Genomic DNA, 19,160 nt, shown 5'->3' with positions numbered 1-19,160 from the left:
TTGATGAGGACAAACCAACCATTCCAGTCCTTCTTACCTTCTTACCTACACTTAAATCTAAATTTTTCAAAGTAAAGTAAAAAGTTATTGTTATCAGTATCATATCGGTCTTGAGAAGCAGACGGTTATCGGTATCAGTATGAAAAAAAGATACTGTGCAACTCACGTCACCTGACATTTTTTTCTGAACGAGAAAGGTCACATTTTAATCTCGTGAGATCTTGTGACACCCCCAGTGTGCGTGAGGTACTTACCATGATGGAGTAGAAGTAGATGAGGACCAGACTGGCAGCCATGACCAGGTTAGCGATGAGCGAGAGGGGCGCCAGGTACTTCAGGTTGGGGGTGAAGACCAGCAGGATGAATGCGGGCAAGAAACAGAGCATGTAGAGGCGGGAGTCAAAGCTGGGGACCATGATCTGGGTCTGGTTGGTGTTGTTGATCTGACAGCTGAAGGTGGTGGCGTTGGCTGCTTCCACCACCTGGAGACAGACACAACTGCAGGGTTTCAACCATGTGACCTCGAGGCAGTCCACCTCACTTCTAGTGAGCAGACGAGCATTAGATACGGCCACATACACACAATATTTTGGAGATTAAAGCGAACAACGGCGCTTGTTGTTGAAATGATTTGTGTGAGCGTACGTGGTGTGATGCATGAAAACATCAAATAGTTGATGGAAAAGCAGTGGAAGCTTATCTTCAGCGTCAGACGACATGGAGAGAATGTTTCTGACATATCTATTTGCCTTCTTACACCCAATCAGTTTGCATGAGTGCATTCTTGTATGTGCCTTTCATCACTTCAGTGCACTGTTTGGCAAAGTCTCAGCTCCATAGCCAAGTTTCAGACAAATTTCACACAGTGTTGCTGGAAGTCCCAGACCCTGCCTTCTCCGTGGACATTCTTCCAGGTGGCAAGTATTTCTGCATTTAACATTTTCCACGTCTGACAATGGTTTAACTTTCATTTTAGTAGAAATCACGCTTCTTGTTGCTCACAGCTAACTAGAAGCGTGTCCATACTTGGCTCCACTCGACGACAGCGACGAGGTTAGCAAACGCAGAGAAAGGTGGCTTGTTTGCGTTTTTTGTTTGTTTCCTGAACCTTTTTCCTGTTATGATGGACTGTCTTAGTAAATTTCCACATGCGAGAAGGGAGTGTGCTGTGATTTTACATGAGGTGTAGTTACGAAGAAGCTTGTTTGCCCCCCATCTCTTTAAGGCGGGGCTGGCAACAATCGGATGTGACGTCACGTGAAGCAGCAATGTGAGGACATGATGAGGCTACTTCAAGGAAACTATTCATTGCTATTCTTTCTTCTCAGCAGTGCGGAGCAAAGTCTTCATTTGGTCATTACCAAACAGGCGTACATTCTATGGAAAAAGAGTCCACCGAAAAGTGCACTTTTTTATTTTATTTTGCCCATCATCTACAATCCTTATGTGAGATATGAATACACACGTCTTTCTAAAAAAACAAGGCAGCTCATTACTGCACGTCATGGACACACCTAAGCCGCCTACAAACACCAACTCCAACAAGGTTTAGTGGTTTTCTATCCATGCTGTGAGCATGTAGCAACAGTACATTCATGATAGCATGGATAAATTTGTCATACTCAGCATGCAATTTGACTCTTGAATAGGCTTTTATGCTTCACTCTTCTCCATTTTGTTGCATTTCGCTGTTTTCAGTCTGTACAATCCAGATAAATAAAGACGTGATCGATTTCTCAATAGTATTTCAAATGGGGGGGAGGGAGGTGCAGAAACATTTCTGCACAGAAAATAATTGAGAACCACTGCTTTAAGGTTAGGTGAGTGCAGCTTGACAGTAGACAGGCGCCACCATCTAGTGGTCACACCCGGTACTGCAGGTGGAACTTTCTACATGTGACCTGGGTCACGTATGTGCTGAATCGTCAATAGTTTAAAAAAAAGGTTTACTTTTCAGTTTTTGTGATTTTAAGTTCAGGTTCACGCAGCTGCCTGACGTCACCGGTCAAAGATCACACTGATATGTACAGTATGTGGAGGGTGCTGGCATAGTATACTGTAGTGTCCTGCTGTGTGTGTGTGTGTGTGTGTGTGTAGAGCACCTGCTTGACATTGTCGCTAAGGAAGACAAAGTAGACGCAGCAGAAGCCCAGCTGGGTGATGATAAGAAACAAGTTCACGGTCCGCCTAAGAGCGAGAAGCACACACACACACACACACACACACACACAGACCTATCAGTACATGCTGAGCCAACAGCACAGGAGGTTATGCTATCAGGGCATTTCCTGACTTCGCTTAACCAACAAAACAACTGCGATGTGTATGGAGGACGTGAATTCAAAGACTCCTACCTTCCCCACTGCGAGTGTCTCCTGAGCCACGAGACGTTTTCCATGCCGTACTGGACCGCCTCCCCGTACGTCAGAGACTGTCTGTTCATCCTGCAACAGACAAAGTTCATTAGACGAAGACAACACAGTCAGCTGACCAGCACACAACGTAATACCAACACCACGCTCCGGTTGCAAAGTAGCAAGCTTATACAAGTACAAGTACACACAAGTATGTAAGGGCCAGCTTACTTTGCACTGAGGTGGTGAGAGCAGTCGACCAGCACCCTCATGCAGTGCACTGCGATGACGCCCATGCACAGCAGGCTGACCGGTCCCAGCTGGATGGGCACATGGAGGACGTCCCATAAGCAATATTTCCTTAAAACCACTTACATGTTTCATAAGCTGCAAAATCATACAATAAACATCACTGTGTCCCATTCAGTCATTGTTTTATCTATTTGCAACGGACCGCCTTTAGAATTAGGCTGTCTGTGTAGCCTGCTGTTCCAACTCTGTACAGTAGATAGCATCATAGCTCTGCTTCTTAGCACAGATCCTAGCACCGCAGCTGACTTGGGCATGCACTGGTGGACCCCCGTTCATCAATATACTGTAGTGTGATATTAGACTTGCTTACACAGCACAGGGAACATCATCATTGTTGGTTTATAGTAATGAGCATCATTAGGCACACACACACGTGTCTACACCACCGTGCATGCCAAGAGCTTCATATTGTGTTGCTAAATAAGGTAAAAAACATGACATCATGTTCTTATGACGCCAACCCAAAATGCTCGGTTTGAGCCGATCTCCACTACGGTCAGAGTTTTACGTCATGGTCAATTATGCAAATGAGACAATGCCCGCCCCCAACCCAACACCACAGATAGATTGCAGCCCCGCAGAGCCATTGAATGATGATCAGTAGTTCCCCTACCATTACATGTTCAACCAAGAAGGAGAGTTAATCTCATGTAATTGGGGGAGGAGGAGCAAGCCACGTGTCAAAAATAGACATTTTTATAAAATAAAATGAAATTAAATAAAACAAGATTTTTTATTGTTGTCTCAGTTGCTTAAGTTCATATGATTAATATGTTTTGTAGCGGAGATGCCGCCTGAATGTTTTTTTCTTTCCATATCAAAACTAGGGTTGTTAAATGATTGCAACTTTGAATCAGATGAATCCAGTTTTCAGATGTATTCATCACCATTTGCAACTATGCCTGAAATATGCTCATTTTTCCTGTATTTGATTGCAAGATAAAAGACAGGACATTATTATTATATACGGTATATGTGTCTCTATTAAAGGGATCGTTTGCCTTCTTTGATGTGAAATTGCGTGACATTCCCATCAGCAGTGTCGTGTATCAACAGTGAGTGCTTTTCTAGTTAAGGAAATAAATCAGATCCCGCCATTAACGTGCTACTTTTGACAGTCCTAATAAAAACATTTGTGTATCTACACGGGTTGGTTTAAAAGATGCAAGGTGGCCTCCGCATCCTTTCATTTTTCAGGGTTCTATGAACAGAAGTCAGCGTTAGCATCTGTTTTCTAAAGTCATAAATTAAAAGTATACATCACCACAAGCCCTGCATTCTTGACAGCCAAGGGCAGACCCAGCAGCCCGGTACCGATGTTCCCCTTCAGCAGGTGGATCAGGGTCTGGCAAAAACTAGAAAGAACCAGAATAAATTCTACATTACAGAAAGACCTGAATGCATTTCTGCTCTACAGGTGACTTTTAACACAAGAATCCATTTTCTGACACATACGAGGTTCCGGTCTGTGTTCCGATCCTCTCATAGTCGCGCTGTGGTCTGGACGGTCCTGGAGGGGAAGGACACAGAGCATCCAGTTCGGATGGGTTCTGATCAGAGAGCAGAGACCCTGCAGACGAAAGGAGAGGACAAACCTTGTGAGGTATTATACAAAACATGACCCAATATGATGATGCTCTCTGCAGCTTACTAGAATAAACACAATGCTCACAATCTCTTTGAATTCAAGATTCAAGATTCAAGAGAGTTTTATTGTCATGTGCATGGTAAAACAGCAGTTATACCATGCAATGAAAATCTTATTCTGTTCATTCTCCCAAGGAAAAGAAAGAAAAACACAAGAAAGAATAAGAACATAAGAAACATAAACACATATACATAAATACCAAGAAATTAAGCAACAACAACAGAAGAGACATTAATGCAAGTAAATAATACAAATAAATTGACCTCCTGCAGGCTAGGCTTGAATGCTTCAAGCATGGGATTAAACATGTAAAAAAAAAAGAAATCCAAGCAGAAGTTGTGAGCAGCAGGTTTGCTGATAGAAGTGTTTCTGGACCAGTCCACACAGGTGTGGCTGTCAGCATCACACTGGAGCACAACAGGAAGTGAGACTGTGATGGTGTCAATGAGATAACCACATGACTGCACATTTCAGCACCGGCAGGAGAAATGTGCACTCATGGTGTGAAAACCTAACAGCTGAAGTGAAACCGAGGGCCAGCCAGGTCCCACAATCACATGACAGCTGACAGCAGAAATTTGGAGCGTGGACTTGCAAATATTGAGAAATGAAAAGGCCATCGTTTCCATCCAACGCAGGGGTGTCCAAACCTTTTCCAGCAAGGGTCACATAGTGAAAAATGAAATGATGCAAGGGCCTTTCGAGACAAAAAAATGCATTTCAACTTTGTGATATAAGTGGAAAAGTGCATTCAAATTCTTAACAATATTGTTACCTTTGCTCTTTTTCCCCATTTTTGCTATTGTATTTTTTTTTTTTTAATTGTCCAAATATTTTAACCTCCTTCTGAAATAATCTGAGACCAGGCCTCGTGCTCTGGTCCGCCACACCTCCGAGAGTTCACATCATTGAGCTCACTGTGCCCTGGGACGATGCTGTGAAGGACCCTCAAGTACACCGTGCTGGCAAATGATGCTGAAAAACGAGGATGGGGAGCCAAGGGTTGTGCCGTGGAAGTGAGCTGCAGAGGCTTCGTGGGCAAGTCTATCATCAGACTGCTCGATGATCTGGGAATTGGAGGCCAAGCCCAACACCAAACCATCAAAGCCTTCTCAGGAGCTCTGGGTGAAAAGGCGAGACATCTCCTGGGCCACAAAGTAACATCAGCGCCACAGAAGGGTTGAAAGCAAAGGGGGGCACACCTGGTGTTGTCGATGAGCTTTCGAGGTGTCGTCGGCCTATCATTGAAACACCAATGAGGGAAACCCACACCCCCACCCAGGATGTCGCCATACATCGCCGCAGCTTGGAGATGACTGATGCATACACGGTTAACGTTCACGTCCCAGGTATCTACTGAATGTTCATTCAGGGACTGATCCACCTTCTCATTACAATACCACTTTTTCCTCTTGATACACTTTATCCTGGTAAAATTACATTTTTTTCCAACTATTTCAAATGTCTCCTTGTAATATTTTTCTCATAAATATGATTTTATAATATTTGACTCGTAACATTAGAACGTCTTCTGCAACCTTTATGTATCACTAAGTCAGCATGTGACTGAACCCACCCACAGCAGGGGGCACACTCTTGATGTGATCCTTACTAAGGGTGGCTTCTTTGTCAGTTACACCCAAACCAGAAGGTGAGTCTGCAGTTGTTCAATGAAGACTAATTACCAATATAATTACTACACTAATTACTAATCAGTGCACCCATTTAGAAGAAACAGAAATCTTCATACCTTCTCCTCGAACGTCATCACTGGAGGACATCATGTCTGCGTTGCGTCTCCCAAACTCACAGGTGTGACAGGCAGGAGGTCAGCGAGTGCAACATTGATGTCTGTGCCAGAAAGATTCAGAAGATGGAGACACATTTCATCCATCTTCTTTCTCAGCTCACTCCATGTTTACCTTTAAATAGTGACTGAATAAACACCCCTTGCAGCCAACTACAGTACTTGGCTTGGGCCTGGACAGGGGGGTTGGCTGTCCCTTAGGTCAGTGGTCCCCAACCCCCGGGCCTTGGGTCATTTGGTACCGGGCCGCACAGAAAGAAAAAATAATTTCCATTATTTCATTTTTTTTTATGTTTTAGTTTGAAAAGTGGCCGGATTCTCTCTGTTACATTCGTGTCACTTGACGCGTGTCCATTGTGCGTATGCTAACACAGATAGACTACTACTGTATTTGTACCATTTTTCTTTCACCTCATATTTGGTGTCAAATGCTGATACTATGTGGGAATGCATAAAGGTAAGTTTGGATGACTTATTGAGTGCTAATGTGCACATTTGTCTCAAGTTAATTCATGCTAGCACACTGCCTTTTACAACACACGTCAAACAGCCATGTAATCATCTCTATGGAAAAACTTGGCTGGAACTAGAACTGGTGGATGGTGGGTTGGCATTCATTTGTGCTTTTAATTTGATGTTATTCATGTCATTACGTAATACATAATAAATAAGATAAATTAGATGGCTATAATGTACGAACCCCACATTCGTACGTTCCAACGGATTCCACGTTGGTCGCTAGGTGTCAGTAATTGTTCAGTGAGATCACCAGCGAAGCACCAGACTAGAGCAACCGGATTTTATTGCAGGTTTAAATGATCTCACAACAGGCACAATAATAACCACTGATCTGTATCATATATCTGGATAGCTCATACTATCTCATACTATTGCATTTTTTTATCCCTTAATATGGGAATTGGCCCCCAAAAGTTCATATCAATTGGGGCCTAATTATCACAGCAAAAGCAGGGAATGTGTTTTGGTCTGTTGGTGCAGTCGGCATTCACACTTGCCTCACTCAGGACTCAAATGCGCTGGCACGCGGCCCGAGACCCATCTCTCAGCCAGTCTCGGTCCCCCTCTTCGGTCCTCGACTGCGTACACACTTGACCAAACGAACCGCGCTAGCAGAGGGAACTGGCTCACATTCGATCTAACCGGACCACAGCTGACGAGTGTGAACACACCCTAAATCAAATGCAGTGTAACGTGTGTGTGGCATGTGAAATATAATGTATGAGGGACTTGTCACGCCTTACAGTGTGCTGGCTGAATAAACATGCTAACATAATGTCAACTTGACAAGAGGAATCAGTTGCAGCCTGCAGTGTTTGCTGATGACAAACACATCATTTCATCTTTGTTTGGTTGAAATGTTTCCTGATGAGGACGACTGGCCTATGGCGAACCTCTAGCGCGCGCGCACACGCGCACATAAAGACACACCGAGCATCTAAAACCTCTAATCTTGTTATTTAAAACCATTCCAGGCGTGTGTCACTTCCATTGACGCGGCCTGAAGGTGAATCCCTGTTGGGATCTGGCCAGAAAACTCCCAACAATGCTATCTAATTAGAAAGCTTGATCCTGTGCTGTGTGGTAACGATAAATAGAGCATGCACGTACAGTGGCTGCCATTAGCCCAAAATAGACGCGCGAACAATCAGAGAGGATCCAATTATCAAAATAGCATTTGAAGCCAATATTGTGGTGGTGAGTAACGCGTAAAAACCAATCATATATATTTTAAAAAGCACATTCCTTGCATGCTGGCTTGTTTTGACAGTCGAGGAAGGGCAGACTAGCTATAAAAATGACCCCCGCCAGACGAGCCGACTTGAGCCATCTTTGTGTCCGTCAACACGGAGCTCGAACAGCGCTGAATTTACCTCGGAGAAGCCGTCTCTCTCGCCTCTTGGCCTCGGTGGTGCGTCTGTGGTGGAGGGTTAACGTCCACAAAGACCTGGTTGTGTCATGCTGCTGTCGTGGGTGGGTGAAATCGCAGCAAGGCAGACAGCAGCGATCAGGACGACTCTTGAGCTCCCACTGAAGGCGGGCCAGCCGCCATGTCATGTGACACGAACCCGGAAGAAAGAAATACAATGTTGTCATAGATACGGATTATAAATTTGGATTTTGTCTTAAATCACAGCAACGGAGCGACACCGTTTTTATATTATTAGATTTTCAGATTTTCGAATTTCACTATTGAAAAAACATGCTTGAAGTTTAACTAACTACAGTCGCGCAAGTCATTTACGATGCAAACGTCATGGCCTCTTGATAAGATAGTATTTTATAGATATAGTCACCTAAATGTCACAACATTCTTTCCATCACGTTATGTTTTGTTCGAAACAGTTATTTTTTTCTCCACTCATTTTTTTTAATTTAATTTAATTATATATTTTTTTACTAATGCCTGTTTTGAAAAGTACAGAGCCCCGGAGGGGGCATGGAGAAAAAAACCTACGAATTTCTATAGGACGAATTATTATTTCAATAAGAATACGACAGTGATTACAGTGATTGAATTGTTGAAATGGACTGAATATACAGGACTGACTGAAAAGGACAACATCAAGTTGGCTCAAATATCATAAAACAAGAACCGGAAACTGTAAATTTTAACAGAATAAAAGTATCGTAAAGATTTGTTATGGTGCTTTGTAATTGTAACAGCTTGTTTTTTTAATGAATAAATACGCATATTTATAAATTTAAGTTTTTATTTGCATTTATTCATACTGAGAATTAACATAAATATGGAATGCAACTGCCGAGTACCGCCGGAAAAATAGGCCCTTTTTTCCAGATAAAGTTAACTTGACACGTAAACCGGAATGAGGTGGTAGATGTTTGCATAAATTGTGAGTCACTCAGTGGGAAAAGTCCGTCTTCGTTGAGACAGTCTGACTGCTGCGCCACATCATCCTAAACATGACCGTGAGTTCTTCTTCTGACGAAATAACATCATGTCACCATGACGTAGCATGTTTAGCATTAGCACGTCTCTCAGCTAGCACGCAGGGTGCAAGCTAGCTATCGAAGTAGGAATTTAGCATTCGTTACTTAACGGTGTGTTGAAGCTATTGTATAAACAAGATTAACTGTTTTCACACACTTTGTTCGCCCACAAGAGCGAGACAGCGTGTTTATGTGATTTTAAAGACATGTATGACGCGCAAATAACCAAGTCTCTTCCCGGGAAGTAGTCTGTGTTTGTGAATCGTGGCAGTGCAACAGTAATCTTAGCATGTGGTTGATAGCAGCCACAGTTGAATAAGTGAAGGTTTAAGTTTAAGTATCCTCCAGTGTGTGAACTAACAGGACTTGCTGACAGAAACACGAGTTTGCTGTGACTATGACGTGTGAAGGATGCTCAGGAGCTGTCAGCAGAATCCTCAGCAAGCTGGGAGGTGAGTCGTCATCATCTTCATGCAACGGTCAGGAACTGCACTCTATCACAAAATGCAAGAGAGGGTGGAAGTATTAGAAATACGCAGTAACTGTATTGTACTTTATTTATCCCACAGCAGGGAAATTCAGTTGTTGCAGTAGCAAGCAAGATACGCAAGTAAAGAATACAAAATGACACATGGTTCAAGTGGTGCAGGTGTTGTAGAGCCTGACAGCGGTCGGTATGAAGGACCTGCGGAACCTCTCCTTCTTACACCGTTGGTGTAACAGTAATAATACACATCTTGTTACATGAATACCTCACTGGAAATGTAACTCAGCTTTATTTTCTATGTTTGAGACAGAATTCGTTGATGCAGGTGTTGTATTGGAGCCTTGCACTAACAGGAGTGCCTTCACACTGGTCATGTTTGGGCCAGTTACAACGGACATGGATGCAGGGGAACAGGGAGCCAGAGGAGCCTCCCTCTGGTCTCTGGGCTTCTCTGGCTCCCTCTGGTGGCAGCTGATGAATCATTGCAGCACCCCAGCAGCCATGTCCAATGAAATGCTTTGCTGGGATTAAATGCATTTTTATTTTTTAAACTCATATTGGTACTTGTATATTTTGTAGCTACCCTTTGAGTGTTAAGTTTCTGTGTGGTCACTTTAGTGTTGTTTGTAAGATGACACCATGAGTCAGACTGTTATATTGAGTAATGACCTCCTGAGATTTCCAATGGGTTGACAAGCTTGTCGTGAGCTCACTTAGAGCTAGTGATTGGCTGCTGTCAAAGAGCTGCCGTTTCCTCACTGACCCGTGAGAGGCACAGTATTTAAAGGATTAGTAGTAGTTCTGAAGTAAAGGAGATGTCACGGAATTAGAACATAGCCACCAATGAGCTTCACTGTTGTATAAGCCGCAGCCTTCAAAGTTTAAGAAAAAAGTAGGGGCTTAAACACTGGAAATTGCGGCACTTTCCTTTTCCAGAAATGATGGGCTTTTCTTTTGTTGTGCTTTGAACTAACACACAACGTTAGCGCCTTATAAAATAATTCTAATTAATTCTAAGTAATATTTGGATGGTGTTCATGTCATCATTACGTTTAGTATCGATCCGTCTGAAATTACAGCAGTTCATTTTCGACTTAACTTCATCCCCATTTGGAGTCTTTGTGTCCACCTTTAAATGAAACTGATTTTTCTAAGTGTATATTCAAGGAAAATGTGGTATCAATTAGGAAAAATGTAGAAACAGGCTCACTAAAAATGGAAAGCAATGACGATGCTGTCTCTCAATCTTTGTTTTATGTTATGCTGCAGCCGTGTCTTCCAAATATGACACTTTTTCTAGTAGTTCCACCTCCATTTCCCATTCTCGTCATCTTCCCCCCAGCTGTGATTCCAATGCAGTCAAGGCCCTTTAATTATGGACGTCACATTCATGAGTCACTTTGCATTGACCTTCAATGTTGAAGTGGAGGCGTGGAAATGGCGTAACTTGAGGCGGAGTTGCGTACCACACTTCTACATATAAGGGATTAAGCTGGGATATCTTGGTTATCCTGGCTCAACGTATCCATGGTCTGGTTGCACAAGAGTGGAATATGTTCTGGCATAATTTACCATGGAGATTTATTCTGTGGAGTTAGCCTGATCCGGCAGTGAATGTTACATGTACAAGAAAGAAAAGCAGCTTAGTGCAAACACCCATAACTTCAGCATATAAACAACCTCTAGCAAGCAACTCTGACCGAGCCAAAGCAGTAACACATGGTATTGGAGTTTTTATAGCCACAAGATTACGTCCATATTCGGTTGTTGAGATCTCTGGCTTTAAGTACAGTCATGGAAAAAATGATTAGAGCACCTGGTTTCTCCAGTTTCTTGGTCATTTTAATGCCTGATACAAAGTGATTTTGGTTATTATCAAGAAAACCATGGGAGTTGCTAGATATTAAATTCCACTCTTATGAGCTATATTTGTTATCATTATATTAGTGCACACAAATGTACCTTCAGTTGTACCAGGCATTACAATGGATCAATAAACTGAAGAAACAAGGGTGGTCTAATCATTTTTTCCATGACTATGCGATTGAAGTTCTTGAACCTCGCTACGAAATACCATCACGTCCTCACTTTAGCCTGAAAGTTATACCAGCACTTTATGAAAAAGTTAAAAGTGATGTTGTCAAGGAGCTATCACGTGTCCGCTATTTCACTTAGGACAGATGGTTGGACTTCACGTGCAACAGAGCTATTTCACTGTAACTGTGATTACATTTCACCACAATGTTTAAATGCAACAGTTTATTTTAATATTATTTTTCAAATTTATTTGAAATATCACCCAAATGGATCACTTTTATTTATTTTAAAAAGTTCTATTTGCATTTTTTAAAATAAAAGCATTTTAAGTCTTTTTTTTCTGCCTTTTTTGTCCTGAAAATTAACCAAACAGAGCACTTCAAGAAACTGAACCGAACCAAAATTATATTTTAGTGGACGGTCACACCCCTAGTAATCACCATAAATGGAAACCAGTAATTAGTCCACTGCCCACTATACATGATCACATTCAACAACAGTCTTCCCTCGTTTATCCAGGGGCATAGGTTCCCAAAATAGCCTGCAATAAGTGAAATCCGCCAAGTAGCCAACTTTAGCTGTTGAAAGTGATTCTATATGTTTTAAGGCTGTAAAACCTTCACCATAAACTCTACACACTTTTCTCAGACTGGCATGAACATGTCCTCACATTTTAAACACTGTCAAAGTTCAAATGTTCTTTTCAATTTGAATGATCAACTTATGAGGTTGGACACAAGAAATTATGAAGTGACTCACATGTATTTCACTCCTCTGACTGAGCCTGTTTGTTCCGACGCAGTTCGGCTGTACTGTAGCGTTTTTGTGTCCTAGTTAAAACATTTTGCTCCTGTCGTCATATTTGACGACTCCTCCTCCTTGTCCTCCATGAACCGAAGATTCATTTATAGTATTCTGTAATGCATGTTGGCCACACAGTCTGGAGATGGGAAGACGTGGGTTGGATTCTCCCTTGGGCATTTCTGTGTGGAGTTTGCATGTTCTCCCCGTGCATGCGTGGGTTTTCTCCGCGTACTCCGGTTTCCTCCCACTTTACAAAAACATGCATGTTAGCTTCATTGGAGACTCAAATTGTCCATAGGTATGAATCTGAGCATGCATGCTTGTTTGCCCTGCGATTGGCTGGGATAGACTCCAGCATGCCCCCGTGAGGACCAGCGGCATAGACAATGAATGGAAACCTGAAGTATACACACCATGGTGAATGGGTGACTGTGATGGATAGTGGGGTCTGTTTAATGAAGCCACATACGCATACTGATCTGGGACTGGTTTTACCTGGCTTGATTAATGCATGTCTACTCATCCTGGCCTGGGTGTTTTGGCTTAGTTGGGCTCAGCTCAGTCATTTCCATCCTGGATGTCTGAATGCTACTTTTGTGCAAGGCCCCGGATCAGTAACTCATTTCAACAGCACTACTTGATGGATTGCAGTTGTAGTTTTTTGTGCTGGTATGAAACATCAACACATTGTGTTCTTTCCTTTGTCATCACAGATGTAAAGTTTGAAATCGACCTGCCGAAGCAGCTGGTTTGGATCGAGTCTGACAAAGACGTCGAATTTCTAATGGACACCTTGAAGAAGTGCGGAAAGGAGGTCAAGTACAACGGCACCAAATGATGAAGCTCCAGGTGATGCCATGTGTGCACTCAGTGTTGCATCACTGCCTTGCAATGAATGTCAATAGTAGCTGCTAGCTTTTGTCTGCTGGGAGAGACTGAAGTAAAAATGTATTTAGAAACATTTAACAGTTGACAAAAAGCACAACGCTTGAGTCTGGTTGGGTTGAAGTCCAAGCGTTGTTTCGCTTTGTTCATCCCAGAATACTAAAAGGTGAAGGGATGCATTAAACCAGGGGTGTCCAAATGTTTTCCAGCGATGGCCATATACTGAAAAATGAAAGGGTGCAAGGGCCACTTGGATATTTAGGCTGTGTCTAAATCCAGGGTCGGCAGCCTACTAGTCCGCATTTGTGGGCTGCCTGACGTCATCACGCCATGCGAAGGCTATCTGAATTAGAAAGTCCGTGAAGGCTCCTCCAAATGTGTCCTCCTCATCACACCGCCCTTCATGGCCCATCATATCCCAACATTCTTTGCACACCACCGTTACCATTACGGTGCAAAGCAGGGAGAAGCGTAAGAATTGATTTATTGATAAATATTGATTTATTGGCGCAAGCAGACAGTTTGATGTGTGGAGTCTTTAAATCTTTCTATGACGTGGAAAGGTGGACTTTGATCCTACTACTGTGACACTTGATGTTAATGGAAGATGACTTACGTATGTGTGTACATCACGTACATGTTTTATTGGCAAATTCGGTGTTAACTGTTATGAACGTTTGTACTTGTGTTAATGTGAGAGCAGTCTGGGACGAAATGGGTTGGGTTCCATCAACAAAGATTTCAGTGGGACATCATGTGGACTGGACTGGTGCATGTCTCCACTGTCCTCATGCATCATCAAGTGGGTCTGCAAGGATGATCTCCACTGCCTTGTCATCAACCCTTTTCTAAGTAAAAAAAAAAAATACTACTCTTCTCAATGATGTCAACACAAAAGACTAAATACTATTCAAGAGAGTTTTTATTGTCATGTGCATGGTAAAACAGCAGTTATACCATGCAATGAAAATCTTATTCTGTTCATTCTCCCAAGGAAAAGAAAGAAAAACACAAGAAAGAATAAGAACATAAGAAACATAAACACATATACATAAATACCAAGAAATTAAGCAACAACAACAGAAGAGACATTAATGCAAGTAAATAATACAAATAAATAAATAAATAAATAAAGTGCTATGAGTGTGTGTTGCGTGTGGCGTGTCTGAGTGCTTCATTGAGAAGCCTGATGGCCTGTGGGTAAAAGCTGTTTGCCAGCCTTGTGGTCCTGGACTTCAAACTCCTGTAGCGTCTGCCTGATGGTAGGAGTGTGAATAATGAGTGTTGTGGATGTGTGCTGTCCTTGATGAGGTTGTGTGTTCTGCGTAGGACTCTAGATTTATAAATGTCTTGCAGTGAGGGGAGGGCTGCCCCAACAATGTTCTGTGAGGTCTTGATCACCCGCTGGAGTGCCTTCCTATCACGTGTTGTACAGTTACCGTACCAAACAGTGATGGAGGCGGTAAGGACACTTTCGATGGTGCATCTGTAGAAGCAACTCAGGATTGTGGTGGACATGCCAAATTTCCTCAGTCTTCTCAGGAAGTACAGTCTCCTTTGGGACTTCTTCATAATTTGTTGGGTGTTGTGAGACCAGGTGAGTATGCAAGTATAGTTGAGGTATTCAAATGATTCTTAACTCATTCAATGGCAAAGACTTATTTATGCCTTTCTATGAACCCGAACGGCCCATCGTGAAGATGTATTTATACGTTACGAGTGGTTACGCAATTGTGTGTTAGTGTAGTTTGAAGCCACAACAGCCACAAGGTGGCAGAGGTGCATTTAATAAGAGCTTGGCATGTACAGTGTTCCCTCATTTATGTGTGTGTGTGTGGGGGGGGGGGTAGGTTCCCAAAATAGCCCTCAATAAGTGAAATGTGCAAAGCAGCCAACTTTATATTTTTTTACAATGATTACATATGTTTCAAGGCTGTAAAAGCCCCAACCATACACTCAGACAAGCATGAACATTTTCTCACATTTCTCTCCAAGTTCACATTTCCTTTGAATTTTAATGATCAACCTACGAGGTTGGACACAAGAAATTATTAAGTGACTCGCACGTATTTGACCTTCTGACCGTGCCTCTTCGTCCTGGCGCTCCACTGAAGTGTTTCTGCATCCTTGTAAAAAATATTGTTGCTATTTTCCTCGTCCTCTGAGCCGAAGATTCATTTATTGCGTAATGGCGCCCTGCAGCCGCGTAACTTCCACATTCCTTCAGTCTCCAGAAGTCCAACTTTTTGTGCGCCGGTTGGCTTCATCTGCCTTTTGGGTGCAGAACGTTTCGTGGACATTGTGGGTTTTGTTCGGGAGAAACTTGCTAGCGTAGACACTGCAGGGTGGCACGAACAGACTGATTGACAATCAGGCCGCAGAAGACAATGGGCGGGGCAGACAAAAGAGAGAGACACCGCCTTGTGCTAAAGCGCAGAAATACAACCTTCAACTTCCCACAATGCTATTCTTCTTAAAGGGCCAGGCTCGGCCTGTAACATCCTTCATATGCTGTAAAAAAATAAAATAAAATTAAAAAAAGCACTAAAACTGCGCACACAAAAAATCTACGAAACGGCAAGTTGACCAAAGGTGAAGGCGATGGAGATGGGGCACACTGTGCATACACACTGGACAGCGAGGTGGATGTGGGACAGCATGGAGGAGTGTAGCGTGCAGAACGTTATGCTGTGGAGGGAAATTTAAACCCACGCACGCACACATGCACGTGAAATTGTCTTTTTTTTCTTGTTTTCTGTTATATATTTTGAATTTATTCTCATAAAATTACAACTGTTTTTTTTCTATTTGTGCTGTCGTTTTTTTAAATATTATTTTAAATATTTAAACTTTCTTCCTTTACATTTTCTTCTTGTTATAACTTTATTCCCATATTTTGCCTTTATTGTAATAACATAACTTTTTCCGCAACCTAATTAAAAAAATATATATATTTGTTGTTTTCTCATATGCGACTTTAATATTTGTACTTATTGCTACTAAAATGGTGTTATTTTTCCACCTAATAATATTCCAACTTTATTTTCATAAAATTGCAAATTTTCTCATTAGGTTACAACTTTTCTTCCTAATATTTTTACTTTATTCTTGTATAATTTCTGCTGATTTTTCCTTTTTTTTTCTTTAAATGATACACCCACGACCCTAGTGAGGATAAGCGGCATAGAAAACATATGGATGGATTAAATTATTCTTGAAGAATGTGTAGCAGGCCAAGAAAAAAACAGCCGCAGGCCGCACTTTGGACACCCCTGTATTAAATATACGTGGAGATCACATCCAGAGATGATGCAGATGCTTATTAATCAATATGATGTCTATTTGCCATAGAAGATCAACTGCACAGTGGAGTTTGTCATAGTGTGGGGGTTTATTTTATGTGTTTTATCTCTCAAGGATTTGGACACTTGTGGTGCAAAATGAAGAAGCAGTGCTGGCTGAAGGGGTAATTTAGTAATCTTGTATGAGTGTGTGGTCTACTGCAGAGCAATGCCAAGAAGTCATTGTAGACATCAGTGTCATCTGTAAAACCACTTTTTCCATTTCTTCCACAATGGCATCCCGCCTTCATCCATGCCACCGTAGAGCTGTAAAAAAAAAAAAAGACAGTAAATGTGCTGAAAATCATGTGTTTAATGACTTTTACATCCACTCTGCTTTCACTAACAGCAGTCATCAGTCTTGAAACGTCATCTTCTCCTCAGAAAGTCCTTTGTTGGCATATAACATGTCTTTGTTGCCTGGCTGTGAAACTGCTAATGAGCAGGCCTTTTCTAGCACTTTTGGAGTAATAAAGTCCGTTCACCCTCAACATGGAACACATTTGTGTTGTGTTTGACGTTAGCATGAAACCACAGCTGCTGTTCGTTTCTTCTCCATCAGAGTACGTTCACTACTCTTCAGTCACATACAAATATATGCTGACAAAGTTTTTATTGTGTGTTTGTACAACTTCATGTAATGTTAATGAAACTAAAAGTTAGTCATCTAATTGGCCTAAATGGCGCTTGTGCAGGTCACTTGATGCACGCAAAAAACTTCAAAAGCCAAACATATGTTTAGAAATACAGATGAACTTTCTTCTGTCGCTTCTTTTTGTGTTTTTTTTCACAAGCAAGACTGAACCCTGTGAGTGCGTTTAGCTGGGGGCACAGCAGGACCTCCTGCTCGTTGAGAAGAGCAATACCGTCTGTTAGTTGGCAGTAGACCTGACTGCCATAAATTAATTTCTGCAATTTAGGTTAATAAATGGAAGATTTTCATAGTTGGAGCATAGAAAACCTGTTTATGACTTTATAAATATGCTTTTTAACATGATTAGAGCCCTGTAGACATGAAATAACACCCCTATAGTCACCTTGACACTGCTATTATTCATGGTTACACCACATTGCAGAAATGTGTTTGTGCTCGTGAATGTCATTGTGCCTGAAAGTTGACAAATGTTCAACTTTTCATCGCTGTCACCCAGACGTGGACCGGTCAGCGCGAGTTCGACCAGTGTGGGGACAGGATGCTATTCCCTACTCTCGCACAGGTAAACACAGGCAGGCCCCAGTCAGTCAGAGTCCACAATCGCACATCGAGCTCAAGAATTGTGAGCACTGGGACCCCACAGGGGTGTGTGCTGAGTCCTCTCCGCTACACGCTCTTCACTTACGATTGCGTGGCCTCCCAGAACAACACCAGCATCATTAAATTTGCGGATGACACTACAGTCATTGGCCTGATCACTGGTGGTGTTGAAACATCATACAGAAGAGAGGTGGCGGACCTCATAGCTTGGTGTCGTGATAACAATCTCCTTCTCAATACTAGCATACCATACTAGCAAGACTACACGGTAAACACCGGCCGCTTCTCCTCCTCTGAACTAATTTGATACCCCAAATTCCCTCCACCTCTGACAGCCAATGGCATGAGGCCCCAGCACCAGGCAGCTATGTAGGAAACATAAAGGTTGTAGATGACGGGCAACATTGGGCCTCATTCACGAACATCTTAAAAGTCTTCTTAAGAACTGTACTTAAGAAGGCGCGGGTTAGAAACTGCACCTCATTCACGACACGTTCTTAAGTAGGGATAATCGTTCGCACCGGTGTTCTTAGGTTGATGAATGACAACTGCGATGCCCGTGCATGTGAGCCCTAATTTGCATAGGTCACCGCCTATTATTTCCTATATAAGGTAAAAAAATGTGCCGTGCGCAACAGGCAGCTGGAGGCGGAGATGGCAATGCGCAAGGGCAAGACCGAGGAGCAGCTGGACAACAAACGAAAGAAAAACTTCAATTGTACTGAAATAGAGGTGCTTTTACAAGGAGTGAGCGAACACAAGACCACCTTATTTTCACGTGTATCCACCGGTCATCAGGCCATCCAAAAAGAGTCGGCATGGAGCACCATTGCAGGAAACATAAATGCCGTTTCCACGGAGAAACGCACCACCGCAGAGGTTAAAAAGAACTGTTTTGACTTAAAATAGACTCAAGAAAAAGATTGGACTGCACCGGAGGGATCTGGAGGAAACGGGAGGTGGGCCATCAATCAGAAACCAAACCATTTCGGAATCTACAAAATATTTACACAATCATGATGGACAAATAAATTAAAAATACATAGTTTGTGTGTGACAATGTATTTTTTCTGTGGTTACATTTAATTAGACGCTGCCTAATTAATACAGCAGCCCCGTGCTCTGGCTCAAGACGTGGCTGGGGGCGCATGTCGTTATCTGGGGGTGCTACGTGCGCAATAGGCACACCACGTTTCATTGCGATGTTATTCTGATGATCCTGCACACCTGCAAGAACAGAGAGGGAAGCCTGAAGCCTGA

At 42.4% G+C, this 19,160-nt stretch overlaps 2 protein-coding genes across 3 annotated transcripts in view; one reads left to right on the top strand and one right to left on the bottom strand.

The window, feature by feature from the left end:
* Positions 1 to 8,199, bottom strand: part of slc36a1 (solute carrier family 36 member 1) — a 44,681-nt gene extending 36,482 nt beyond the window's left edge. For both annotated transcript variants that reach the window (XM_054791846.1, XM_054791847.1), the window contains exons 1-8: positions 8,014 to 8,199; positions 6,065 to 6,165; positions 4,122 to 4,236; positions 3,931 to 4,021; positions 2,586 to 2,674; positions 2,355 to 2,444; positions 2,103 to 2,187; positions 255 to 482 (exon numbers count right to left, since the gene is read on the bottom strand). In XM_054791846.1, the coding sequence (XP_054647821.1) occupies positions 255 to 482; positions 2,103 to 2,187; positions 2,355 to 2,444; positions 2,586 to 2,674; positions 3,931 to 4,021; positions 4,122 to 4,236; positions 6,065 to 6,098 (732 nt within the window). In that variant the 5' untranslated portion in view covers positions 6,099 to 6,165; positions 8,014 to 8,199. The remainder of the gene's footprint in view (positions 1 to 254; positions 483 to 2,102; positions 2,188 to 2,354; positions 2,445 to 2,585; positions 2,675 to 3,930; positions 4,022 to 4,121; positions 4,237 to 6,064; positions 6,166 to 8,013) is intronic.
* Positions 8,200 to 8,925: 726 nt separating this feature from the next.
* On the top strand, positions 8,926 to 16,984 carry atox1 (antioxidant 1 copper chaperone). The gene is made up of 4 exons (XM_054792702.1): positions 8,926 to 9,070; positions 9,468 to 9,543; positions 13,133 to 13,268; positions 16,722 to 16,984. Exons 1-3 carry the CDS (start codon positions 9,065 to 9,067, stop codon positions 13,255 to 13,257), a joined length of 207 nt encoding a protein of 68 aa, XP_054648677.1. The 5' UTR covers positions 8,926 to 9,064; the 3' UTR covers positions 13,258 to 13,268; positions 16,722 to 16,984.
* Positions 16,985 to 19,160: the final 2,176 nt, after the last annotated feature.

The sequence above is a fragment of the Dunckerocampus dactyliophorus genome, chromosome 11 (assembly GCF_027744805.1).
Source record: "Dunckerocampus dactyliophorus isolate RoL2022-P2 chromosome 11, RoL_Ddac_1.1, whole genome shotgun sequence".
In the NCBI taxonomy this organism is placed as follows: Eukaryota; Metazoa; Chordata; class Actinopteri; order Syngnathiformes; family Syngnathidae; genus Dunckerocampus; species Dunckerocampus dactyliophorus.
This window is presented reverse-complemented; position numbering and strand designations above follow the sequence as displayed.